The 24,028-nt window shown below is 53.4% G+C and overlaps 2 protein-coding genes across 6 annotated transcripts in view; one reads left to right on the top strand and one right to left on the bottom strand.

Annotated features, from left to right (window-relative positions):
* Positions 1–311: 311 nt before the first annotated feature.
* On the bottom strand, positions 312–11,950 carry PMEL (premelanosome protein). 2 transcript variants are annotated; one of them, XM_061574565.1, is made up of 11 exons: positions 11,719–11,950; positions 9,112–9,237; positions 8,298–8,426; positions 6,869–6,991; positions 5,934–6,095; positions 5,044–5,583; positions 4,188–4,403; positions 3,412–3,520; positions 2,555–2,787; positions 2,020–2,107; positions 312–1,202 (listed from the first exon to the last, which is right to left on the bottom strand). In XM_061574565.1, the coding sequence occupies exons 1-11, from the start codon at positions 11,792–11,794 to the stop codon at positions 995–997; spliced, it is 2,010 nt and encodes a 669-aa protein (XP_061430549.1). In that variant the 5' UTR covers positions 11,795–11,950; the 3' UTR covers positions 312–994. The 2 variants fall into 2 exon arrangements, with proteins under 2 accessions (XP_061430549.1, XP_061430550.1); XM_061574566.1 differs by having other exon boundaries at positions 2,555–2,784.
* A 4,561-nt stretch (positions 11,951–16,511) lies between these two features.
* The window catches only part of LOC133356531 (low-density lipoprotein receptor-related protein 2-like), a 69,962-nt gene continuing 62,445 nt past the window's right edge, over positions 16,512–24,028 (top strand). For all 4 annotated transcript variants that reach the window (XM_061574108.1, XM_061574118.1, XM_061574100.1 and 1 more), the window contains exons 1-4: positions 16,512–16,843; positions 20,690–20,920; positions 22,586–22,801; positions 23,730–23,957. In XM_061574108.1, the coding sequence (XP_061430092.1) occupies positions 16,756–16,843; positions 20,690–20,920; positions 22,586–22,801; positions 23,730–23,957 (763 nt within the window). In that variant the 5' untranslated portion in view covers positions 16,512–16,755. The remainder of the gene's footprint in view (positions 16,844–20,689; positions 20,921–22,585; positions 22,802–23,729; positions 23,958–24,028) is intronic.

The following is a 24,028-nucleotide window of genomic DNA, read 5'->3' as shown; positions in this document are numbered from 1 at the left end:
TGCTCTCCAACACACCGGTGTGCTGTACTAGTGACGAATTGGCATGTTCTGTTTACGTGACAACTCTTATTAGTTGGCTGTGTCGGGTGGTGGCGGGTTTTAACGACACGTTCATATATTTACACGCTCTAACCCAAAAAAACTCTACTATGGATGATATTGGTCACGAAAGCCTCCCACCTGTTAAACTGACCATCTTTTCAGAGGCCACTCACAACAGCGCCGCCGAGTGGAAGTGTCACGAGAAGCCACTGATTAGAACGATTCCGAGATTATCACGATTCTGAGACATTGCCTTCCATCAAATCAAGCGTGTGAGATGGTGCTATTTTATATTGATGGAGCGTGTATGCAAATTACAAGCAAGTTAGACTAATGGGGATAATGGGCTAATGGGGCGAACGTGGCAGAATGAGATGGACAATACAAACGAGACAGTAACGATTAGAAACAGGACGGACAATACAAACGAAACGGTACAAACGAGACAGACACGAGCCTACACACAACAAGACAATATCATCATCATCACGAATATAATTACGACCCCGAATCATGAGAAGTCAATCGGTGGTGGTGGTGGGAGGTGGGGGGAGGAACTACACGGAATGTTTATCTCACAACATCTATGAAGCGCTGCTTCGATCGCCAGCACTGGGGCTGGGGCCATCATGGTTGAGTGTGACCGTGGGCAGCAGCAGCAGACAGCAGCAGTAGCAGACAACAGCAGTGGCAGCAGCAGACAACAGCAGTGGCAGCAGCAGACAACAGCAGCAGAGAGCAGCAGCAGCAGACAACAGCAGCAGCAGCCAGCAGCAGCAGCCAGCAGCAGCAGACAACAACAGTGGCAGCCAGCAGTAGTAGCAGACAATAGCAGCAGCAGCAGACAGCAGCAGCAGCCAGCAGCAGCAGACAACAGCAGCAGCAGAGAGCAGCAGCAGGCAGCAGACAGCGCCGTGTCCCCTGGCGGGGAGGGGGGGGGTGACGGCCCCCGTCAGGCGTTGACGAGCAGGGCGTGCTTGGTGTCGCTCCGTGTGGCCAGCAGGTCGCGCACGCTGACGCCGAGGCCTCTGGGCCACCAGCGCCGCAGCCACCGCGACCCCGAGACGACACCGCCGCCTCCCCGCACCGCCCCCGCCTCCTCCTCCTCCTCTCTCGGGCGGCTCCACGCGGTGGCGGCGTCGACCGTGAGCGCTCCTCGCCTTGGCGGGCGCGAGAAGCGGAATCAAAACTTAATTCTAGATTTGAAGCTTTCGTGACTGCAAGGATTCATATTCTTAGGTTTTTCGGTAAAGTCACGTAAGTAAAACATTAAAATTAATAAAAGTAAAATAAAAATAATAAAAGTAAAATAAAATAAAAATCACGACGTTTCTTTAATTTATTTAGACCGGGGGAGGAATCCGATGAGCTATGAACCCATTTTTTTCGCAGACGTCCGGTGCCTACACACGAGGGGGAGGGGGGGGGCTCAGAGCGGCACGGGGCGATGGCAAAATAGAGGGGGGGGGGCGGGTGTCATCTGCCGGCCATCACAGTCAGCCCACCCGTGGCGCTTGGGTCTGTCCCGTGACCTCCTTTAGTCAGCGAGCCTTCGACACTTCACGTGGCCTCAAAGTGCACCTGGCCTGGCACAGGCGCGGTGTTCTCATTGACATCCCCACTGGATTGTAATGACCCTCTTACTGTCGTCTCAACCAGCCGATTGCAAGTTTCGTCGAATTTCAAAATTGCCGTGGGTGCAAGGGCCAACAGAGCCGCGGGGCCTGCCGTCCAGAGGTCGCCAGTTCCAGGCAACCTCCTGGCGCGACAGTTGAAGCAACGGAGCGAGTCTCAACCCCACGGGAGTAGATCACCGAGCGATAACCTCCGGGACTGGTAACCGACGCTGAAAACGGTTACCGGTTTAACAACTGGTATTTGCATTATTATTTATATAATGGCATTTATATACGACTATGTGTGCAGGTGTGTTTTAGTGGGGCATCACACCTGTGCGTTCCGTACACACACACACACCTGTGCATGAGAACTGCAATTCCAATCACCAGCGCCACCGCCAAGGCTCCAATGATGACAGCGGCTTCCAGTGAGGCCGGCTCGGAGACTGTGGAGCATGGGGAGACACGGGGAGTGAAAGGGTGATCAAGATCATCATCACGACCACGAGTCTTTCTTCACCGTCACCATCACCGCAGCCGCCACCACGTCTGCCGTGATCTTAAATCATAACTATGAACGCATCTTATGGAGACTATATGCCTGTTTTTGTCAAGGAAGACCCCCTCATGCTGGATCTAGATATGAGAAGGTGAGTGTGTGCGTGAGTAGGTGAGTGAATGGGCGAGTGAGTGGGTGAGTAGTTTAATTATTGGATGAGTGATTGGGTGAGTGAGTGGGTAAACGGTTGAGCGAGTGAATGGGTGAGTGAGTGAGCGAGTGAGTGATTGAGTGTATGAGCGCGTGTGTGAGTGGGTGATCGAATGGGTGAGTGAGCGGGCGAGCGAGCGAGCGAGTGGATGAGCGAGCGAACGAGCGAGTGAGAGACTCCTACTGCTCTGGAGGCTCAGGCGAGTGGTGGCGGAGGCTCTGCTGAGTGCGTCCGCCACGGTCACACGAAGGCAGTAGCTCCCCGCGGAGTGGAACTCCCGGCGCAGGACCAGGGAGCAAACCCGGGCCTCGGCCGCGCAGGTGCCCGGGGCCACGGGCTCGCACGCCGCCTCCCCCTCCAGCGAGTCGGCGCAGTCCTCGGAGAGAAGCTCGCTGCACACCTGCGTGGGGGAGCTGCTGCGGAATCGTCGCCATCATCATCATCAGCAGCAACGGCTTTAGTATCAGCAGCGGCAACAGTAGCAGCATTAGCAACATTATTATTATCATCATCATGGTCATTGTCATCATCAGCAGCAGCAGTTGTACTAGAAGCAGCATCGTCATCATCACACCATGATATCATCATCAGAGATATCAGCATCAATCAATACCACCATCTTCATCATCATCATAACCACTATCACAACCTTCATCATACCACTACCACACCATCGTCAGCAGCAGTACCACGTGCCTCGTGTGCTTGAATAGCGCCTGAGTAGTCGCCCGCATGGAGTCGTCGATTCAAACTTTTAGTCGATTAATCGACGAATGGTGCCATCTTTATCCCCGTGCCGAGGGAGAGCGAGTGCGGAAAGTGGAGAGAAGAGAGGAGAACGAGGAGAGGAGAATGGAGAGGGGAGAGGGGAGAGGAGAATTAAGAGGAGAGATAAGAGATATGAGAGAGGATAGAGGGGATAGGAGAGAGGGGATATGAGAGGGAGGAGAATATGGAGGAGCGAAGAGAGGAGGCAGGGGAGAGGAGAGATAGGAGAATAGAACGAGTAGAGAGGGGAGAGGAGAGGGGAGAGCTCTCACCCGCCGTGGCTTTCCACCTCGAAGTCGAGCAGAGCGTGCGGTGCGGAGAAGAGTGCTCCTCCTTGCGTCACCGACACGGCCCTCCGCACCTGCGCCGTGGCGATTCCATCTGTGCGGCGACACGGCCGTGTGGGGGTGGGGGGGGGGTAAAAGGGAGTGGGGGGGGGTCAGCAAATGGGGACCGCTTAGTGATTGATGTGGGGTCGTATTGCGTTGTGGTACGTCGGTAAGTAAATAAGAACGTGGTTTGATAGGTAGGTAGATGGGTGGGTAGGTAGATGGGTGGGTGGGTAGTTACGTAAGTGGGTGGGATGGTAGGCGGATAACTAAGCAAATAGGCGAACAGGTGAGTGAGTTGGTAAGTAAATAGGTAGATAGATAAGTAGATAGAGGGGTGGGTCAGGATGTGGGTAATTACTTGGTGGGTGGGTGAGTATATAGGTAATAGGTAGCTAGGCCGTTGTGTAGATAAGCAAGTTGTTGGATAAATGGGTGGGTAGATAGATAAGTGAGTGTGTGTGTGTGGATTTATAGCTATGTGGATAGGTAGGTGTGTAGGTTAGTGGGCGTGTTCGTAGGTAGGCAGGCAGGTACTTAGGTAGGCAACCATGCAGGTAGGCAAGTGCCAGCTGCATGCCGGGTTGGAAAACGAGGTGGATAGAGTTAGTGGGCAGGCAAGCCTCTTACGCAGAGAGGTATTTATGTATGCACGCAAGCAGGTAGGCAAGTAGGCTGGCATGCAGCACGTCTCTCTAGTGGCTTCACAGTCGCCTCACCCACGACCTCCACCGTGGTGCTGTAGGTGCCGTAGCGATAGAGGGGACAGTCGGTGGGGCGATCCTGCCCGGATAACTCCTGGCTCAGGAGGAGGAGGAGGCTCAGCTCCGGACTTTCCCGGGAAGCGGCGGCGGCTCTGTCGAGGACTCCAGAGGTCCCGCTCGGGGTGCTGGGGGTGAGGTCCCAGGTGGCGGTGGTGCCGTACGGTTCGGCGACTGTGAGACGCCCACCAACCACCATCACCACCACAGGGAGGGAGAGGAGACATCGCACACAGAGGGCGAGCGTCAGTGTCCCGTGTCGCTGAACACCTGAACGACGAGAGAAGCTCGCGAAGACATCGCACGGGAGGGCAGAGGCCTTCGTCTGATGTGGGGCGGCAGGAGCGAGGGTCTTGCTGCATTGGCAGGTTCGATCAAGCTCACTAACGAGCGTTGGGCATGTGAAAAGAACCTGGTGAAACGGGAGAAGACCCCCATGACGCATATAGGAGGGGAACCACTTCGTTTTTGCGCAGATTAACTGAAGATGCCACTGCTTGGACCGCCTTCTCCTGGCCACATCGCTACGCAAGATTATAACACTCGGTATTCTCCCCGGAAATCTCCCTTCCCAGTACTAAACAGGCGTTTATCTTGCTTAGCTACAAAAGTTAGTTTAACCAGTGATTCTGTATCAACCTCTCTCACCGTAACCTCGCTACTCACCCTGGCGCTAGCCCTAACCCGAGCCGTGATGCCAGCACATTGTCCTGCTACTGGGTCCTTCGGGCTCGTGGGGCCCGGTGCAGTTTCACCGCCTGCACACTCGCTCGCTACACCACCGATGCACACACAGCTCAACTCTGGCCCGCACCTGCGCGTGATGTGATGGCGCTGGGCTCCTCCGGGGCAGCGGTGGAGGCGCTCTCCGTGGTGCTGCCGCCCACCGTGGCGTCAGTAGCCGTTGTCGTGGTGTTGCTGGTGGCGGCCGTCGTCGTTGTTACCGCGGCGGCTGTAGCAGCGCTGGCAGCGGCTGTCATGGTGCTGGTGGCGGCGCCGACGGCGGCGGCGGTGGTGGCGCAGGGCGCGGGCACGGTGGCCTGCACGGCGAGCCGCGCCGCGTACGCGCCTGGCCCCGCGTACGAGTGGAGGGCGTGCGCGAGGCGAGAGATGAGGAGGCCCGAACCGTCCCCGAAGTCCCACGAGAACGAGACGTCGGCTCCGCGTAGGAAGCCGCTCGGGTCGTGCAGCCGCGCCTCGAACAGCACGTTGGGCCCGGCCACGAAGCGCTGCCGCCGCAGCAGCGGACCCGACGACCGCGCGTCCTCACCCCCCACCGCTTCCTCTTTTTCTTGCCCGGAGCCCGCGGCTGCCACGGCGGACTGGCTGAGCTCCACCGAGAAGGGGACCTGGTCTGAGACACGGAGGTAGGGGAAGGCCGTGGTGCGAGGGGGATTCGTGAAGGGTGGCGTCAACGCATCAGGGGGTGGGGGGTCGGGTAGGATAGAAAATTGGGAGACCTGGGTTGAGATTGGGAGGTGGTTTGATGGGGAAAGGCTTTTTGAAAGTCGTGGGGAAGCGAGGGAGGAATAGGTGGGAGGTCGCCTGCTTGACAGCTCAGAGCATCGCTAATCGCTGCGCCACCGCTCCACCCAGTAAACGACGTACTAATTGCATTTGGATCCACGTGGGGTGAAAGCAATAACAAAACACCTAATATACACAATATATATAACAATGAAGACGTGGAGCCGGGAGTCGAACCCGTGACGGTGAACTGCGAGGAGGCGCGTGCCACGGGCACGAACTGTCGTGATCCCCCGCGACGGTAGACCACGAGGGACACGTGGTGAGAGCCCAGGGGCACCCCCCGCGTCTCCAGCACCAGCCACGAGGTCGCGTTACCGGCCACCTGCCACGAGCGACCTGCGGTGGACAACAAAAACACGCGCTCGCTCGCGCCTTTACAATGTGCGCCCATCTTCTTGGTTCTTTCGGTAAAGTCACGTAGAAGGGAAATACAAAAATAAAAAAAATAAAACATAATAAAAAAAAAATTCTTCACCTGAGGACGGCTGCTTGCGTTGTGGCCGAAACGTCGTGAGAATTGTATTTTGTTATGTTTTATTTTTATTATTTTATTATTTCCCTTCTACGTGACTTTACCGAAAGAACCAAGAAGATGGATCCCTGCAGTCACCAAAGCTTTAAATCGAAATGTGCACCCATTGCCTCGTGGTGCTGTGCATACAACACCCGAATAGCCAAGCCACACGCGCTTTCACACTGTGCGCCCATTTGCGCACGGTACTGCACAAAGCATAAATCCGTGCCGCGTGCGTGTTTACAAGGTGCATCCAAATGGTTTGCAGTATTATACTTTATGTTAAAGCCACGTGCACTTCCACAAGGTGCGCCCAGAAACACAGGTATGGTAACGCCGATGTGACGTTTTTACAATTAAAAAAAGCGAGTCATCTACATTAGAGACATGCCGATGTGACGTTTTTACAAAGTGCACTCATCGTGAAGCTCGTCGTGCGTTCCAGTTGAGCCCCCCCCCCCCCCCCCCACCGTGGAAACGTGGAAAGCTTTAGCAAAACCACTACCTCACTTAACACATTTGCAACGTGCACCCCAAAAACAGCCGTCTGTCTGCGATCACATGGTGCGCCGCGTGACGCTGAGGCCGTCCGCACCCAGGCCGCTCCACACGTAGACGAAGCGTGGCCCCTTCCTCCCCGGGTCCCCGCTGAGGAGGTGCCCTCTGCCTCCCCGGTGGGGTCCAGGGTGCCTCCCTGAGCCGCAGTCCGGGTGCGCGTCTGCGTGCGAGGGGACACGGGGAGGCCCGGGAAGAGACCCCGAGGGGAGCGGTAGTCACGGGACGAGTCGTCCATTCACGCGGAGGTCCGAGTCTTGCGCTTGAGTCGTGCGTGCAATGATTTACGATTTTTGTAAATTATGTGCAGATGCGTAATATCATTATAATTTAATTTTACTTTTTGTTGATTAATAACACCGGAAGCAGGTGCATGGCTTCACTATTCTGGAAAATCGCCCGAAGATGCTGGATGTAATTACCAGCGAAACGTCGTACTCAAATTCTAAATGTTGTGGATTCACTCTTCAAACACACCGGTGGGCTGAAGAAGTAATTAATTGGCGTTTTGTCAACGTGACACATTTTTTACTGATTTGCCGTGTCGGGTGGTGGAGGGTTGCGACACATTTATAACAACACGATTTAACCCAAAAACCTTTATTATGAATAATAATACCGAGTCTCAAGACTCTTTTTAAGGAGGGTCCTGCCAAGTTTTCGCAGTAGTGGGGCGATGCTGCTGCTGCTGCTGCTGCGTGTAGTCCCGATGTAAACATTTGCAGGTTATGTTTGCGCAAACACCAGTTCCATTGTGTGGGGGGTTTATTAGCGATGACCTTTGGCTGACTCACTCGGAATGCGCTCGATACCGTCAGCTAAGCTGATTTGCACCTGGACAGCGCTTGGACGCGTGACCACCGTTGGCATGCCAGGTTATCACACCTACAGAATATGCTCCACGCCTTTTCCAACCCGCACTCACCAGCGTGGTGAAGTATGGTCAAATAACCCCTTCGACCCCACAACAGCGTGGGGAGGCCCTCGTTCAGCAGTAGATTGGCAATGGAGCTCTACTGGTGCTTGCTACATTCGGGCTAATGTGTGTACGTTGAACTTCTTTTGCACCGTACGCAGCCGACCGGGATAATCGGAGGGGCGGATGGTAAGCACGCTGCAGAGCGAGACGATGCGCGGTACACGTGAGACGGAGGCAGGCAGTGCAGATGAGATAGACGGACATACAATGCAATCCATACAATCGAGATAGTGGCAATTAAAACATATGCATTGGCAAATAATTAAATAATTAAACATTTATAATCGATTTATCATCTGGGCCCTCTGGTCTCTGAAAATCAGTCTCCACTCCAACTCTTTATCCTCCACTTTATCTCCTAGAAACTCTCAGTTCATGTGCTACTAAGATGGTTCATCGCCCGAAACGTCGCCTATTATATACATACACTGCATATCATTTGTTGTTAATGCCACAGCGGTTTGTTTCCCGTCGGCGCGTGGCGTGTTACCGTCGAGGGGCTCCGCGTCTCCCCACGCCGCTTCGAGCTCCCGGGGGACGCGGAGGCGCGCACTGAACGTGGCCCGCGCCCCGGTCAGCGTCGGGCAGTCGTTGGTGACCTCCACCGTGACCCGGGCGCCTGCGCGCGCACGGACGCAGGGCGGACGCGGCATCTGGGTGATCCACGTGCAGACACCCACAGTGAAATGAAACTCCGAGAGGGGCGAAGCGATCGATCGCCTTGCTCGCGGGAGAATGTTGAGACGTTGGCGCGCAACTCCTGTGTCCGGCCCTGAGCCGGGTGGTGGTCAATTTTACTTTTCTATGGCCGGGGCGAGTATATCCATAGGCCAGACGCTGTTGAATTCGCCACAAAGCGGTACAAATTTTATCTGTCCCGGAGGGAGAGTGGGTTGAGTCATGTGCAAGACGCCGATGTTACAGATAAATGCAACGTTCATCTATTCTCACAATATTCACAATGTTTTGACAACGCCCTTATAGCGCCGGTTTTGTGAATTATTTTCCGCTCAGATTTCATTTGAATATCTCTACGCTTTGAGCGATAACCCGTTTCATCAATTGAGCCGGCTGTCTGCTAGGCGAGTCCGCTCTTGGCAACACAACCCCGACTATACTAAAGTTTGGCGTCACACCAGGACCATGTAATGTGTTCTTCTCCTCCCCCTCCATTTTCGCTCTCTGGGAAACGCTCGCGTTGGCGCTAAGCGCTCGCTAAGCCCTCAAGATTAAAGCAAATCCCCCCACCACCACCACCACCTCCCCATCTTAATCTCCTCTTCGCCAGTGCCGTATCTGCTGACCTCCTCCGGCACCGAGCCAGCGAGGATCGTTGGTGGGCCACGCCGGGAGGAAACCGGGGTCCACGGGTCCCCTGGTCTCCCGTCGCGGCGGCCCGTGGCGGTGGTGAGGCGGAGGTCCCCATCGCCCTACGGGGCACAGGAGGGGGGAGGGGGTGGTGGGTGTTTGGGGGGGGGAGGCGATGCAGGGGGTCTGCACTGACTGGGCTCACAACAAGAGCCCTCCATCATCGCCATCCTGTTGAGTTCACAAGTCAAGGTGCAGATGTGTAATTGCTCGCTCGCGTCTCTGCTGGAGGGAGGACCTTCCCCATCGCTAGAGAGCCCATCTCGTGGAGGACCGGCGTTTGCCGTGGCCTGGAATCGATGTTATATCGTCGGGTTCATGGCGCAGTGCACCAACCACTGTGTTCCAGCTCCCATCCATCTATATTTGTGTAATATAAGACACATCTCATCATCATCATCAGCTATAATGATCGTCTCACAAGTATCATCGTTCTAATTGTTTTCATTTTTATAGCCGGAGCGGTGGCTCAGTGGTTAGCACACTACGCCACGAATCGGGCGATCTGAGTTTGATTCCCGGGAGAAAATCCGTCGAGTGATTTCTGAACCAGTCCTCGGAGCTGCTCTCTTGTTCCCCTCCCTTCACAAAACCCGGACTTGGACCAGCGAGGTGAAGTATGGTCAAGCAACCCCCTTAACCGACATGGCGTGATGAGGCCTTCGTGCAGTCGTTGATTGACTAAGGACTTTAAGTAAAGTCACGTATAAAGATAAAAGAATACATTAAATATTTAATACATTATTTTATCTTTATACGTGACTTTACCGAAAGAACCAAAGCGTAATTCCTGCAGTCACGAAAGCTCCAAATTAAGATTAAGGACTTTAAGTTATATTAATAATTAGGGGTTTTCGCCTTTTTTCTGGCAACAAAACTGCAACCTTTTGTTGCCAGAAAAAAGGGGGAAAACCCTTTTATTATACTTTTGTACTGGCAAAGGAGGTCTAATGATAATTTAAGTTACATAATTTTTTATTGAATATCAGAATATTATAGTCTTAGCGTGTAGTTCCCAAGACGATAACTATCAGAATGTTTATTTTTACTGGAGGAGTCCGATGAGCTATTAACCTCTTTTTCACAGATGTCCAGTAGGAGCGGGTCAGAACGTCACAACAACAACAACTAATAATAATACAAAAACAAACGATATGAGTGCAACGTACAGGAAAAGTAAACAAATCACTAAAAAATATACAACTACAACTTTTTTTTCTTTCCAGGTAAAACGCACTGAGCTTTTAGCTTCTGCTTTAGAAGCGACCTGGCCACGATTTATATCATATAAATCATTTCTTATTCATGTTTTCGGAGCCGATATGATGATTCGTAATTTCGTTTTTTGTATGGGTTGCGTAACGATCTGACGCCTTGAACAATAACAGTTTTACTTGGCTCATTAAACCCTTGTACCGCCACGTGGACATTTAGCTTGACAGTGTCGGGTGGTGGTGGAACCTAAACGACACAGGTTTGGTAAAATCATTACGTGGCCTAATCCATTAAATTATTATATTTAATGCGTAATTCAATAGACATGTAATCGTAATATGGTCATCAGCATCATCAACAATACGCATTTAACAGCACGGCTCTCTTTCCACAACAGCACAACCTCAAATAAAAAAAACATTCACATACTCCTGCACATTCGCTTTGAATCAGTGACCCACTAAACCAACGAACTTGTTGGACTAATTGACACGCGACTAGACAAACACAGTCCATTTGTTTCCCTGTCCACACGAGAGGGAGACAAATGGACATCTTTGAAAAAGAGGTTAATAGCTCATCGGATTCCTCCAGTATAAATACATCTTCTGATTATTTAATTCTGATAGGAGTAGAGTGGCGATCGTGTTCACTGGTTCCAAGCTTGCGGTGGAAATTCCACGTTCCTTGGACCATAAAAAAACAAGTCTCCTCCACGATTGTATCCAGATTGAGCTCTCCGTGATGTGAAGAACCAAGTTGATTCCCCAGAGGCAACTCTGAGATGCCATCAAGTGGCATCTTTGTACACACAGTCAGGGGTCAGGATGTGTCCAAATTGTCCTGTTGCAGGTAACCATCAACGAGTCAGTTTTAAAAAAGACAAAGCTGGTCATTGAAAAACATTTCACAACTTAAATTCTCATCAGGCTCCGCGGCATAAAGTGAAGTCTCCAACCCCATGTGCTATGCTGAGGGACCATTTCCCGTAACGTTACCAATTATATAAAAGATAGTTTAAGGTCACAGCGTAAGTAACGAATGCGTTGAGTTTTTTTTTCTGTTATTGAGCAATGTATGCCCATCGCAGTGAAACCATTCTTTTAATTTTCTGAGCTGGAATTTTGACTAATTAAGTGCAGTTAGTGCTTGATGGGTTTATTTGTGCAGTCATTTTTGACTTGGCTTAGACCATCAACTCGCTCTGACCTCTGAACCACCTGTCCCGCTCTGCACTTCCACGTGTTGCGCGCATTTTGCTGCTCCATCTGTTCCATTTGCTACACACCAGCGAGACCGAGCAGCGCTCGGAGACCGTCAAGACTTACTCGTGCAGTCGCACCGCGACACCGTGAACGCGACTCCGACCACCGCCGCCAGCAGCAGCACCGCAGGTCTGTCCATGCCTCCAAGGAAGAGGCGAGAGATGCAGACAGGGAGATGAACAGAGATGCGGGCAGCGCGAGATGTCTCCAGGGGAATGTGACAGAGAGACGGACACACCAGGGAGATGAGCAGGGAAACGACGGGGAGCTCGGGAGGGAGAGAAGGAGTCCGTGCCCGCACCACGCGCCCCTTTATGTGTTCACATGATGGGGCTTAGTGAATGAGACGTCCTCACGGGAGTAGCCATGTGACTCATTCCTTAATGCCACCGTCACATGTCTGGTTGGCACCGCGAGGAGCCAATATAAAGGATTTTGTTCATTTTTTTCGCTTTCTCATATATACACATTTATTTTTATTCACTGTCCCTTTGAGACCCGCGCTGGACGTCGCGTATGAGCTTACGCAAGGAGTCTTTGGAAAGAGTCTGGCAGGCAGCGTTGAATTATCCAGAGTCGTAGCCCTCGTCTAGTCGAGTCCACGTCTTTGGATTCCAAATGCTGACGAAGTGAACACCGAGATGCCTCCATGAGCTGTCATTCCATCACCAGTCTCGTTCATCGGCCCATCTCCCGTAGCCGGAATGTGTCCTGCCCCAGCATGATTTACCTTTCCCTACAGTCAATGTTGTGTCTCTGATTGACTTTGTTTCGCCTGATCCACGTCTTCCCCTCTGAGTCTCTCGGTGAAATTCCCAGCGTGAATCTCTGCGCACGTCTTGCCTCGGATTTAAAGCATTTGTTTCAGTTTCAGAATCTTTATGAAAACCGGAGGAATCCGATGAGCTATTGAAGCTCTTTTTACTAAAGTGTTTATTTTTTTAAACACATTCCTGCGGAGGGAGCTGGTAGGAACATTGGGTTTCTTGGTCAATGGCCAGGGTCAACGGTGGCGTGGTGTATTCCGCAAATATGCCCGACTGTGAGGGCGGGCACAAGCCGGCGTGAGTAGGTTAAACGTTGAGTTTTATAAGGGCACCACGGGGTGACCAGCCCCTCCCCATTCAGCCCCACCCCTCCCACCCTCCACCCAGCTCCACCCTCCCTACCCAGCCCCACCCTCCCCACCCAGCCCCACCCTCCTCACCCTCCCCACCCAGCCCCTCCTCACCCTCCCCACCCAGCCCTTCCCCACCCTCCCCACCCTCTCCACCCTCCTTACACAGCCCCTCCCCACCCAGCCCCTCCCCACCCTCCCCACCTAGCCCCTACCTCCCCACCCAGCCCCTCCCTGCACGACGGACGGACGGACACAATAATCCCCTGTGGGCTGGTGTAACCAGGAGGTTCCTACCAGTATTACACAAGTATGTAAGACGTCTGTAATACCAACCACATGTACGTCCTGGTACGCAGTTTAAACGCAACGCCGCAGCATATATTACGACCCTTTGTCAATACATTGTAAGATGAAGGCCTCCCCATGCTGTGTCGGTCAGGAGGGTTGCTCGACCATACTTCACCTCATCGTCCATCTAGCACGGGTGAGTTTATCAATGGGTGGAGGGAACAAGCCGAAGCGTTGGCTCAGGAAACGAGCCGTGCTCCTCCGTACCAGGAACTGACCGGCATGGCTCGGGTCTGGTTTCCTGATGACCGTGGAAACGCGGCGTTTAAAGCTCGTGAGTGGCGAGGTGCTGGGGGCGAGGTGGGAAGTTGTGGGTAGCATGGGGATTTGGTGGGGGCGGTGCAGTGGTGGGGGGGGGGGGGGGTCATGTGAGAGTTTCAAGAGCCGCGATTTCCCCCGTCAATCATTCAAGGCCACGTGCTCTCTCAATGGCCCGCATTGAGATGCTGTGGGATGGACACACGGATACAGAGACAAAGACCCCCCGTATAGTCTTTAATAGACTGTTGGGGCAGGTGCTGTTAGCGAGGAGCACATATGAAGGCCGGCACGGCACACGACCGCCTTTATATGTTTCGGAATATATTAAATAAGGGTATGAAATACATTATCGGGAAAAACATTTAAAAACTATGAAAATTAAACTATTATTTGCATTTTACCAGGTAAGACCCACTGAGCGTTCTAGCTTTGTTTCAGAAGCGACCTGGCCACAAATGATTGCTCAACAAAGTGGCTTATCACGTCGACATTTATATCAGCCAAATACACTAAAACGCACGTTTATAAATGTGGAGGGAAAAACCCAGGAGGACCCGGAGAAAAATCCACGCAACCACGGGGAGAACGTGCAAACTCCAAATATACAGCGGCAGGCGTCAGGGTCGGGATCGAACCCACGACCTCCTGTAGACCAGGCGAGGTAGTTAACATCTCCTAGCCACCGCGGCGCCCCCCCCCCCTATAAAAAAATCTAACCTAGCAACAAATACAATGTCATACAAATCATTTGTAAAGTAAAGCAATTGTTTGCATCGTTCCCTTTGTGGCTCGAGGGATGGTGACCTTAGTTGTAGGAGGTCAGGGCCTGTGTGTGCGCATTCCACGCCTGTTCGCCCACCATCACGCGTAGCCACCACCACCCCCCACCCCCCCACCCCCCCCCACCACATCCCACCACCCCCACCACCCCCCCACCACCCCACCACCCCACCACCCCCACCACCCCCACCACCCCCCCATCACCCCCACCACCCCCCACCACCCCCACCACCCCCCCACCACCCCCACCACCCCACCATCACGCGTAGCCACCACCACCCCCACCACCACGACTCCACGGCACTGTGACTTCACACAGCTTTGTTGGTTGTATCACCCCGCTGCACACAGAAACCCACTGGTCGGGTTATTTTACTGAGCGGGGGGGGGGGGGGGGCGTTCACTCACGCGTAAACGTGTTCGGTTTAAACACATCTATTTACAATCTTGATTTGAAGCTTTCGTGACTGCGGGAATCCATACTCGTTGGTTCTTTCGGTAAATATTCTTAGGTTTTTTGCTCCTCGTGATTTTTTAAAAATTTTTTTTAATTAATTTTGATGTTTTACCTACGTGACTTTACCGAAAAAACCTAAGAATATGAATCCTTGCAGTCACGAAAGCTTCAAATCTAAAATCTTTCGGTAAAGTCACGTAGGTAGAAAAAATAATAGATCACGACGTTTCGATCGCCACACAAGCAATCGCCCAGAACCTCTCCCACCTGAAGGCGATTGCTTGTGTGGCGATCGAAACGTCGTAATTTATTTTATTTTATACCTACGTGACTTTACCGAAAGAACCAAAGAGTATGGATTCCTGCAGTCACGAACGCTTCAAATCAAGATTTAAACCAAGAGAGAGTATCTATTTACAACTTGAACCGTGCCGTTCGCTTGGTGTTTTCATCATTTATTTAAAAACGCCGCTGCTGTACAGTGGTGGCGGCTTGGCAATGAGAACATTAAGGTTGGGGGGGGGTCCCTCTTCATTAAAACGTGTAGAGCTGAACCAAACAAATATCATCGTGTCTGCATCTCTCATCTCACCACATCTCTACCCCTTGTCTCTATCTCTTCCGTCATCTCACGGGGAGTTTTATCATTTGAAAGGGGGGAAGGGGGGGGGGGGGTTCAACAATAATTTCATCTCAGTGACCGCAATGGGTCGGCACCACCACCACCACCAATGGCCCGAATTGCCACCCGCACCCTCAAAGGAGACCACATCACTCCAATCACTGCACCCCCAATCGCTGGACTCAATAAGGGTATTTGGCCTACTCTTCCATGCTGGCCAGAAGTATAAGGAAGAGGGTAATTGTGTGACAGATGCTGACTGCTGCTGCTGTGACCGCCTGCCTGCCTGCATGCATCACTTCGCGGTGAGGCAGGGAGACATTTCACCAATTCACACAACACCCATCGTTCTGGAAAGCCATTCGAGGTATTCACAACAGCTGCCACTTGCTTGCGCAATAGCGGCGGACTGCCAAGTAAAGAGCACAGCAAGGGGGGAGAGGGAGCAAGCAGATCGAGGCTGTGGTGGAGGGTGCTGAGATCTTTAGAGTCGATTCCATGTATTTATGTTAAACTTCTTTCGCACCGTACAACAAACGAAACAAAACTAACCAGGAGCTCAAGAGACCAGGATATCGAGGGTCATCAATTTGACAAAATCTAAACAATAAATCAAGTATAGCAACAATTTCGAACCCCTTTGCAATGATAATAATAATATCCCGTTATTTGTCAATACAGTTTTTGCCATTGCAGTTATTTTGTCATCTACCGCTGGATGAAGGCCTCCACACGCCGCATCGGTCATGGGCGCTGCTGCAGCGGGCGCCCAGAACCGATTCACGTGATGTTAGCCGTGGTCTGGAATCGAACTCAGGTAGCCCGGGTTCCGAGGGGATAGTGCGCTAACCACTACGCCACCGCTCCTCATGCTCCTAAGTTACAGTATTTGCTATTATGTGTATCCGACAAAATGTTAACGAATTTAACCCAAACTTGTGTGGCTTCGAGACAGCGTGAGACCACGCCACCCGGTACGCGCCCAGCATCGCGAGGTCCTGCAAGCCAAGCAGGGCCGAGTCCGCGCCGTGTCCGGATCGCAGTTTCAAGTTGGTTGTGCTTCACCAGATGAGAACTCGACGAGTTGACCCATCGCAGCTGCGCCGCCGGGTTCGTAGCGCAGCGCGATAGCTTCTACGTGACCCGCTGACCCCGCAGGTATGAAAAACGCACGCGTGGACTTTCCGGTTATGGGAGTGCCTCGCTGTTGGGGATGGGGGGGGGGGTATCGAGGTCGGCAGTGGTGGAGGTGAGTCGTGATGTTGACACTTGTCGGCATGCGACCCACGCGGCCGAGGCAGAACCGGTTCGTCCACATTCGGGTGGAGGAGTCAGCCACGGCTGAAGTCGTCGCAGCTGTTACCGCTGCGTCGCTTGACACGACTCTGACATTACAGTCGAGGTGGTTGTAGCGCCACACACACACAAGGTAGACAGAGGCAGACTTGAGAACACGTTTAAAGCGATCGTTCGTTTCCCGCCTGGTTCGTCGGCCACGACTTCTCGAGAGAAATGACGGCGAGAGGTGCCGGGGCTCCGCTCTGCGTGCCGCTCCTCCTCCTTCTCCTCGCCGCCGCCGCGATCCCCTCGGCTCGCTCAGGTGAGGTGGCCAGGTCATGGAAGGGTGGGGGGGGTAGAGTTAGGGGGGCAGCGAGCGTTAGGGTTAGGGGGCGAGGGTTCGGGTTATGTCCGGTGAGGCGGCCGAGTCAGGATTAGCGCTTCATCATTATTCCGGCCAGGGTTAGACGGTGAGGGCTAGGGGGTGAGGGCTAGGGGGTGAGGGCTAGGGGGTGAGGGCTAGGGGGTGAGGGCTGGGGGGTGAGGACTAGGGGGTGAGGGCTAGGGGGTGAGGACTAGGGGGTGAGGGCTAGGGGGTGAGGGCTAGGGGGTGAGGGCTAGGGGGTGAGGGCTGGGGGGTGAGGGCTAGGGGGTGAGGACTAGGGGGTGAGGACTAGGGGGTGAGGGCTAGGGGGTGAGGGCTAGGGGGTGAGGGCGAGGGGGTGAGGGCTAGGGGGTGAGGACTAGGGGGTGAGGACTAGGGGGTGAGGGCGAGGGGGTGAGGGCGAGGGGGTGAGGGTTATGCAGTGTCGAGCGAGGTGTTCAGGTGAAGGTAATGTTTAGGGGTTAAGGAGTATGGCAAGGGTTAGGGGTAAGGGTTGTTGATAGTTTAGGTGAGTTGGTCATGTGACAGTAAAGGTCCTGGTAAGGGTTTTGGGTAATGGTTATGGGTTAATGGTGTTGGGTTAATAAGTCCGGTGAGGGTTAGGGGGAAGTGGTCTGGGTTAGGTCGAGTGGGGCACCAGGAAAGGCGAAAGGATCAGTCAGGGTATTGGTAAGGGTTGGGTTAGGGTCAGGGTTGGGTTAGGGTATTGGTAAGGGGTGGGTCAGGGTATTGGTGAGGGTTGGAGTGAGGATTCGGGGTAGTTCAGGTGAGGAGGCGGTCACTGCGTCCCCAATCACTCGACTACCCTGAGCCTCTCCCATCGCGTCAGTCGCTCTATTCGAGCTGCGCGACGCAGCGATTTTGGCGGCCCTGAGCCAGCGATTAACGTTAACGACTTCCCTACAGCTGTTCGCGTGTGGTGGGGTAAAGTGTGGGTACCCCCCCCATCTCCTTCCAAGACGTCTCGCCAACGTGGAAGAGTAGACTGAGATCACCACTCTCGGGGTCTCCATAGGGCTCCCTCTAGTGGATGTCCGTCCGCCAGCTGTGGAGAGAAGCAAGCCATTGCAAGGCTGCGCCTTCATGATAAAGCAAAATAAGAATAGGCTTTGCCTTTTATGCCAATAACTAAAGCAGGTTTTAAGCTGCTCGTGTTTTCATCATTGTGATATTGGCAAAAAAGGTCACGTAGATTGTAACTGCGCCTTGATCTTAAGTGGAGATGTCAAAGCAAAATCGTGGCTTCTCGCGACTCCACGCGTTATTTACGCAAGAGGCCTTGCGCACGACTGTTAAAACATTCACCTGGCGCGTTGAACGAGCTCATCATCATCATCGTCCAATGACAACGGCTCTCATTGGTTTATCATGCCAGCGACAGCCGCGATGAATGTGATGAAACTGGTGTCGGCTTAGCAGCCGAAGGAGGAAACGCGCCTGAGAGGACGACCACCGTGGGAGACGGAGCGATGGGAGTCGTCTGCTGTGTGTGCAGGCGCGCGATGGATTGTGGCATCGGTGCGTGGAGGCCTTCATCCAGCGGTGGATAGATCACGGCGAATGACGAAGATGAACAATGCGCAAATAACTCGTTTTGATGCGCTGCTGGATCAAGGCCTTCCTTCACACGCCGTGTCGGCCATAGCTCGTGGTTTGACCATACTTCACCAATCTGGTCAGCGCGGGTCCCCCCGTGCCTCTTACGTAAACTGCTGACGGTGCGCCAACCACTGCGCCACCGCTCCCCGTATGCGTGTTAAATAACGAGACAAAAATAGCCTCAACGCATTCGTAAGTGACACCGTGGCCCTTACAAAGTAAATATATAATGGGCGACATGTCCGTCTGTTGAAGGCCGCAGGGGGTGGGGGAATTTGGAGTGGAGGTGACGAAACTATGCAAAGCAGATTCATACAAATCAGCCGTGCCTCGAGGAAGCTGCGGAAAGCCTTTGGGCTGATTCTCGTGACGTCACAATAGCGCGAGCCCCTCCCCTCCCCACCACAGCCTCCTCCTCAAAGGCGCAGTGGGGGCGGTGGCCCATTGCCTCCGGTGAACCTGAGCCACGTCTGCAAAGTCCCCGCCCGTGCGGGAGAATGGCTCGGCGGAAAGCAGAGACCGCAGAACTACTTCTGAGCTCCGCTTCCAAGTGCATTGTGGTTCACATGATGGGGGGGGGGGCGGGGCGGAGGGGGGCATATCACTTTCCCATCAGCTGTGTTGCGTCGGGAATGTTCGTCGCATGACGGGCAAACTCACGGCTTATTTATTTATTTATTCCGCAGTTCGACAATTAAGCGCGGAGACAAATGTGATGCAGTCGTCGGCGGCCGGGCTGAGATTCTGGTCTGGAATACTGGCCGCTGACGGGGAGCGAACTTGGCTGTCGAGTGCAGAGGCGTTAGTGGTCTCAGGCTGATCCCCGGTTACTGAACAAAAGCACCCCATCAAGTTTGATTCTCGCTTCATTTGGCGGGTCCCCAGCTCGGAGAACAAAATAAAATCTTGGCACGACTTTCACGTGACAAATATTAGCCGCTGTGGCAGAGCGCGTCAGTAAGTGCTGCTCCCCACAGGGCACTTGTAGGTGTAATGACGACCGGCACGCGTCATTCAATTATTAATTATCAAGAGTCTTTATAGTTGACAGGAACACTGTCCTCGAGCAGAGTTCAGTCGTCTCTCCAAGCGTCCCCCCCCTTGTGCTTCCCCTATTTATATCCCTCGAGCCCCCCCATTTCTCGAAGGTTCCCCGACTGACTTGTCACAGGCAATCCTCAAGCCCCCCCCTCCCCCCGTTCTCCAGCGGTTCTCAATCGCTCCCCTGTTAGTGGACCTTCGTTCCCCGTCCGTTGCGTTTGTGTCTCTCCAACAATCCCCCTTCAGTTCTCCGTCTCTCGCCAATCCCCTCCGAGGCCTCCCTCTCTTTGACTCCCCTTTCTCCGTCATCCACCCCACGTGGCCTCTCCCAGATTCGGGTCACCAAACGGAGGCCTCGCGTCGCCTCCTGAGTCAGCCACGTCAGGTTAAGTCGTCTCGCTGTCTTTTGGCCTTTTGCGGAGGGATTCCAACAGTAGCTCTGCAGTATCCACGTCCGCGCGTCCTTCTCGAACACGGAGGAGGGCCGCGTTGTTCTACCGGGGGGGGGATCTGAACTGGGTTTATGTCTCACGATGCAGCGTCGATGGCGTAAAGTTGTGGAAAAAAGATGAACGTGGTCTAAAAAAAGAAGTGAAATTAGAATGGGTTTTACCCGATCTGGCTATAAAACAGGTGTTTAGATTCATAATGAAGGTTTTTGGGTTAGATCGCACAAGTATAAATGTGTCGTAACCCTCCACCACCCGACACAGCCAGCAAGGTTTGTCACGGAAACAAAACGCGCTAATTAGTTTACTAATATAGTGTATAGTGTAGTGTTCAGTAGTGTAGTGTATAGTGTAGTGTAAAGTGTAGTTTTCAGTAGTGTAGTGTATAGTGTAGTGTATAGTGTAGTATACTACTTCAGCCCACTGGTGTGTAGGAGAGTACATCCACAACATTTAACCGATTTTGGGCGGTTGTGCAACCGGTTGCGAGCTGTAGAGACAGACTGGACTCCATCCGCTCAGCGATCCGTCACGGCCGCACTGAACCGCGCAATTCGTCACCATCCTGAACACGCCGCCTCAAATCTCCGTGTCGCTGCCAGTGCTCGCTCGCTGCTCGGACGCGGGCAGAGCGGTTCACGGAGACGTCCCGTTCCGTCTCCCTCCTCCTCCTCCCCCTCCTCCTCCCCTGCAGCCTGCGCACCCGACAGGTTCGAGTGCTCGGACCTCGTGTGCGTCCCGCTCACGGCGCAGTGCGATGGGGAATACGATTGTGCGGACTCGTCGGACGAGGCTTCGTGTCCCTGCACCTCCAACAGCTCGTTCAGCTGCTCGCCCGGCCACGTGAACGCGACGTGCTTACACCCCAAGTTGGTGTGCAACGGCATGCCGGATTGCGCCGATTCCTCCGACGAAGCGCGCTGCAGTAAGTGGGCGAGTGCGACGTCGTGATGAGACCGCCGCAGGCGGAGCGCTGTTCGGGGCGAGGGGTGGGAGGCTTGGGGAGGGGGTAAGCCCCCTCACCGATTGAATAAAGGAAAGTGAAAGAAACCCAACAAAACCTTTTCTGCAAGTTACTCAGTTTGCAAATGGCATATTTTTTCAATGTTGGGGTGAGCAGCCAATACTGCGATTTTTTGGGGGTTTGGCCACGGAATGATCTGGTCACATTTTGTTGTTGGTAATACCCTCCACCTACCCGGCACGGCCACAAACAATCAAATCGTCACGTGTAGCGAGCGTCTAACCACGGGCCAAATACGATTGTGTCAGCGCACGTGGATTGTCTCCGGGTGCTCCGGTTTCCACCCACGTGTATAAACACTCAATAGTTGCAGTGACGGACTAAGCTAGTGCGGGGCCGTAGCATGATGTTATAAAGGGGCCCTAAATAAAAAAGAAAACCACGTAAATATTAAAAAACCTTTTTAACTTGCATCGTCAAGTAATTGTAATTTTTTCATTTGCTATACAGCCAGATAATACGATAAATCGCTAACCTTAAACATCCAGTCGTTCATAAAAGTTGAAGGTAGTATACAGGGTGACCCAAAAAAAAACGGGCCCCAACTCTAATAGGCCCCGTGTGCACGGGGCCCGTTTTTTTTGGGTCACCCTGTACTATAGTAATAGAGCAAGTGCAGAATCATTGAATCGGAATTGATAGCTTGAAAGCATTTAGCGCGGTGCCCTTGAAAGTGCGAGGCCCGTAGCTGCATATGTAGCTACTTTTGCTACTAAGATAATCCGGCACTGATCAACTGGCTGAAAACATCTTATCATTTAGAGGACCGCAGAGCTTGGACCACAGCCCGACTGCTGCCTTCCCGCTCTTCTGCTGGACATTTGTGATAAAGAGCTTCATAGCTCATCGGATTCCACCGGTCCAAATAACGATTCTGATTCTGTTGTGCGACCAAAACTTCCACAGTCCGTCGTCGACTAGAATGGGAGGACGACTCGAGAAAAATTGACTGACTCCATTAATAGGCATGTGTGTGATGATGCGGGAGCAGTGGTGTCGCGATCCGAGTTTGAGTCACAGCTCATGGCCAACAGCAGCGACGAATATCTAAACCGGTGATGCCCCAACCCTGGTCCACTCAGCCTTAAATGACCACCCGGTTGCGCTGTGTGAACACCAGCATTGGTGAGACATTGGCGGCTGGACGTAATGCCGGCTACCCACTCTCTCGCGTACCTTGTTTAATAGGTGCTCGCTAACTAACAGCGTTTGCCCCAGTCTGTAATGTGTGTATGTTAAACTTCTTTTGCACCGTACGTAACCAACCGTGTGAATTGGAGGTGCGAGGGAAGGACGACAAACTAAACACAAAAAGCAGTTCTAAAGGGATCCGTTTTCAATATAGATGATGTAAAAGCACACAGCTCCAGCGGCTTCCTAATATCTGAAGGAAGAGCGTTCCAGACGGCCACAGAAGCGCATCCGAAAGCGCGTGCGACGGCTAGCCAAAAGCTGCTGCTGCTGCTGCCGCGAGGGTGACCGGAGTGCACGTGATGTTGGTCTACGCTCCTTGACGGAGAAGGCGACACGGTAAGGAGGGCAATCTCCATCCTTGTGCGCGCGCAGACTGCACGGGGGATGTGTTCCGATGCTCGTCGTCGGAGTGCTGGCCGGCGGAGAGGCGCTGCGACGGCGTCGCGGACTGCGCGGACGCCTCGGACGAGCTGGGCTGCCCGTGCCCGCGTGGCACCGTCGCCTGCACGAACGGCTCCTGCCTCCCCGCGTCGCTCGCGTGCAACGGCGTCGACGACTGCGGCGACCGCAGCGACGAGGCCAACTGCAGTGAGTCCCGGCGCCGTCGAACTCCTCTACATCCCCCCCTCCCCTTTACGTGGCGGGGGGTGGGGGGGGGGCGAGGAGGGGGGGGGCGTTGTGTGGGAGGGGGGGGGGCGAAGAGAAATATATATTCATGTTGATTTGAAGCTTTCGTGACTGCAGAAATCCATACTCTTTGGTTTTTTCGGTAAAGTCAGGTAAGTAGAAAAAGAAAAAAGAAAATTAAAAAATACATCACGACGTTTCTATCGCAACACAAGTGGTCGTCCTCAGGCAGAAAAAATAATCCAGCAGTAGAACTGCTGAAACCAGCGAGAGAGCTGTTACAACAAGAGGTTATATATGTGGCGTAGGGCGAGCAGGCGGGGTCTGAGTTGGAAAGGAATTTCATCCCCCCCCCCCCCACCATAGGAACGTGGAATTTCCACCACCAGCTCAGGCCTGTAAACGTGCGAGTTGAGCACCATCTCAATTGCTGCTCATTTGAGCGCAAAATCACTTTGACTCCTTTTTTGGGAGATGCCAACAGATGAAGGGATAGAGATGTCGGGCATATAGAAGAGAGCTCTGTGCTTCCTGTGTTTACTAGGGATGCTCTGGAGTTTTATTTTGAAACCTGGTCCTTGACTCAATTCAAGACATTGCATTCAGGGGCACAAGTCTCCCAACAAAGCAACACACCTTGAAAAATACGAGGTTCGATTTCTTCCTGCATATATTCCTGGGTGGTGGCACGTGACCATTCGTGGCAGCAGATATGTCGAGAGGCAGTGGACCGGACGCACCGTGCCGGGTACGGGCCCGGTTCTTTGCGGGTCGTCAACCCAGGCAGATCCTTGACGGATCGAGCCCATTCACGTCGCAGTCAACATTCAGGCGCCGTCTCTCTCCATGTTAAACGCAAGGTGTTTTTTTGTCATTTCCCCGCGACGAGGCTGTGGAGCGGACGAGTTCCGCTGCGGAGGCGGCAGCGGCGGGCAGTGCGTCCCGTCGCGCGAGCGCTGCGACGGGCACGCGGACTGCGTCGACGGTTCGGACGAGCGGGACTGCGCCGAGTGTGCGCCCGGCGCGTTCGCCTGCGCCAACGCGGTGTGCACCTCCTCGGCGTTCGCGTGCGACGGGGTCGACGACTGCGGAGACGACAGCGACGAGAGGAACTGCAGTGAGCGCCGTCACGTGCTTTCACGTTCTTCCGTCCGACATTAGGAAGCCCCTGGGCCCCCCCCCTGCACT

This window comes from Lethenteron reissneri, chromosome 7, assembly GCF_015708825.2.
Source record: "Lethenteron reissneri isolate LAM-NWPU_2019-01 chromosome 7, ASM1570882v1, whole genome shotgun sequence".
Taxonomy (NCBI): Eukaryota; Metazoa; Chordata; class Hyperoartia; order Petromyzontiformes; family Petromyzontidae; genus Lethenteron; species Lethenteron reissneri.
This window is presented reverse-complemented; position numbering and strand designations above follow the sequence as displayed.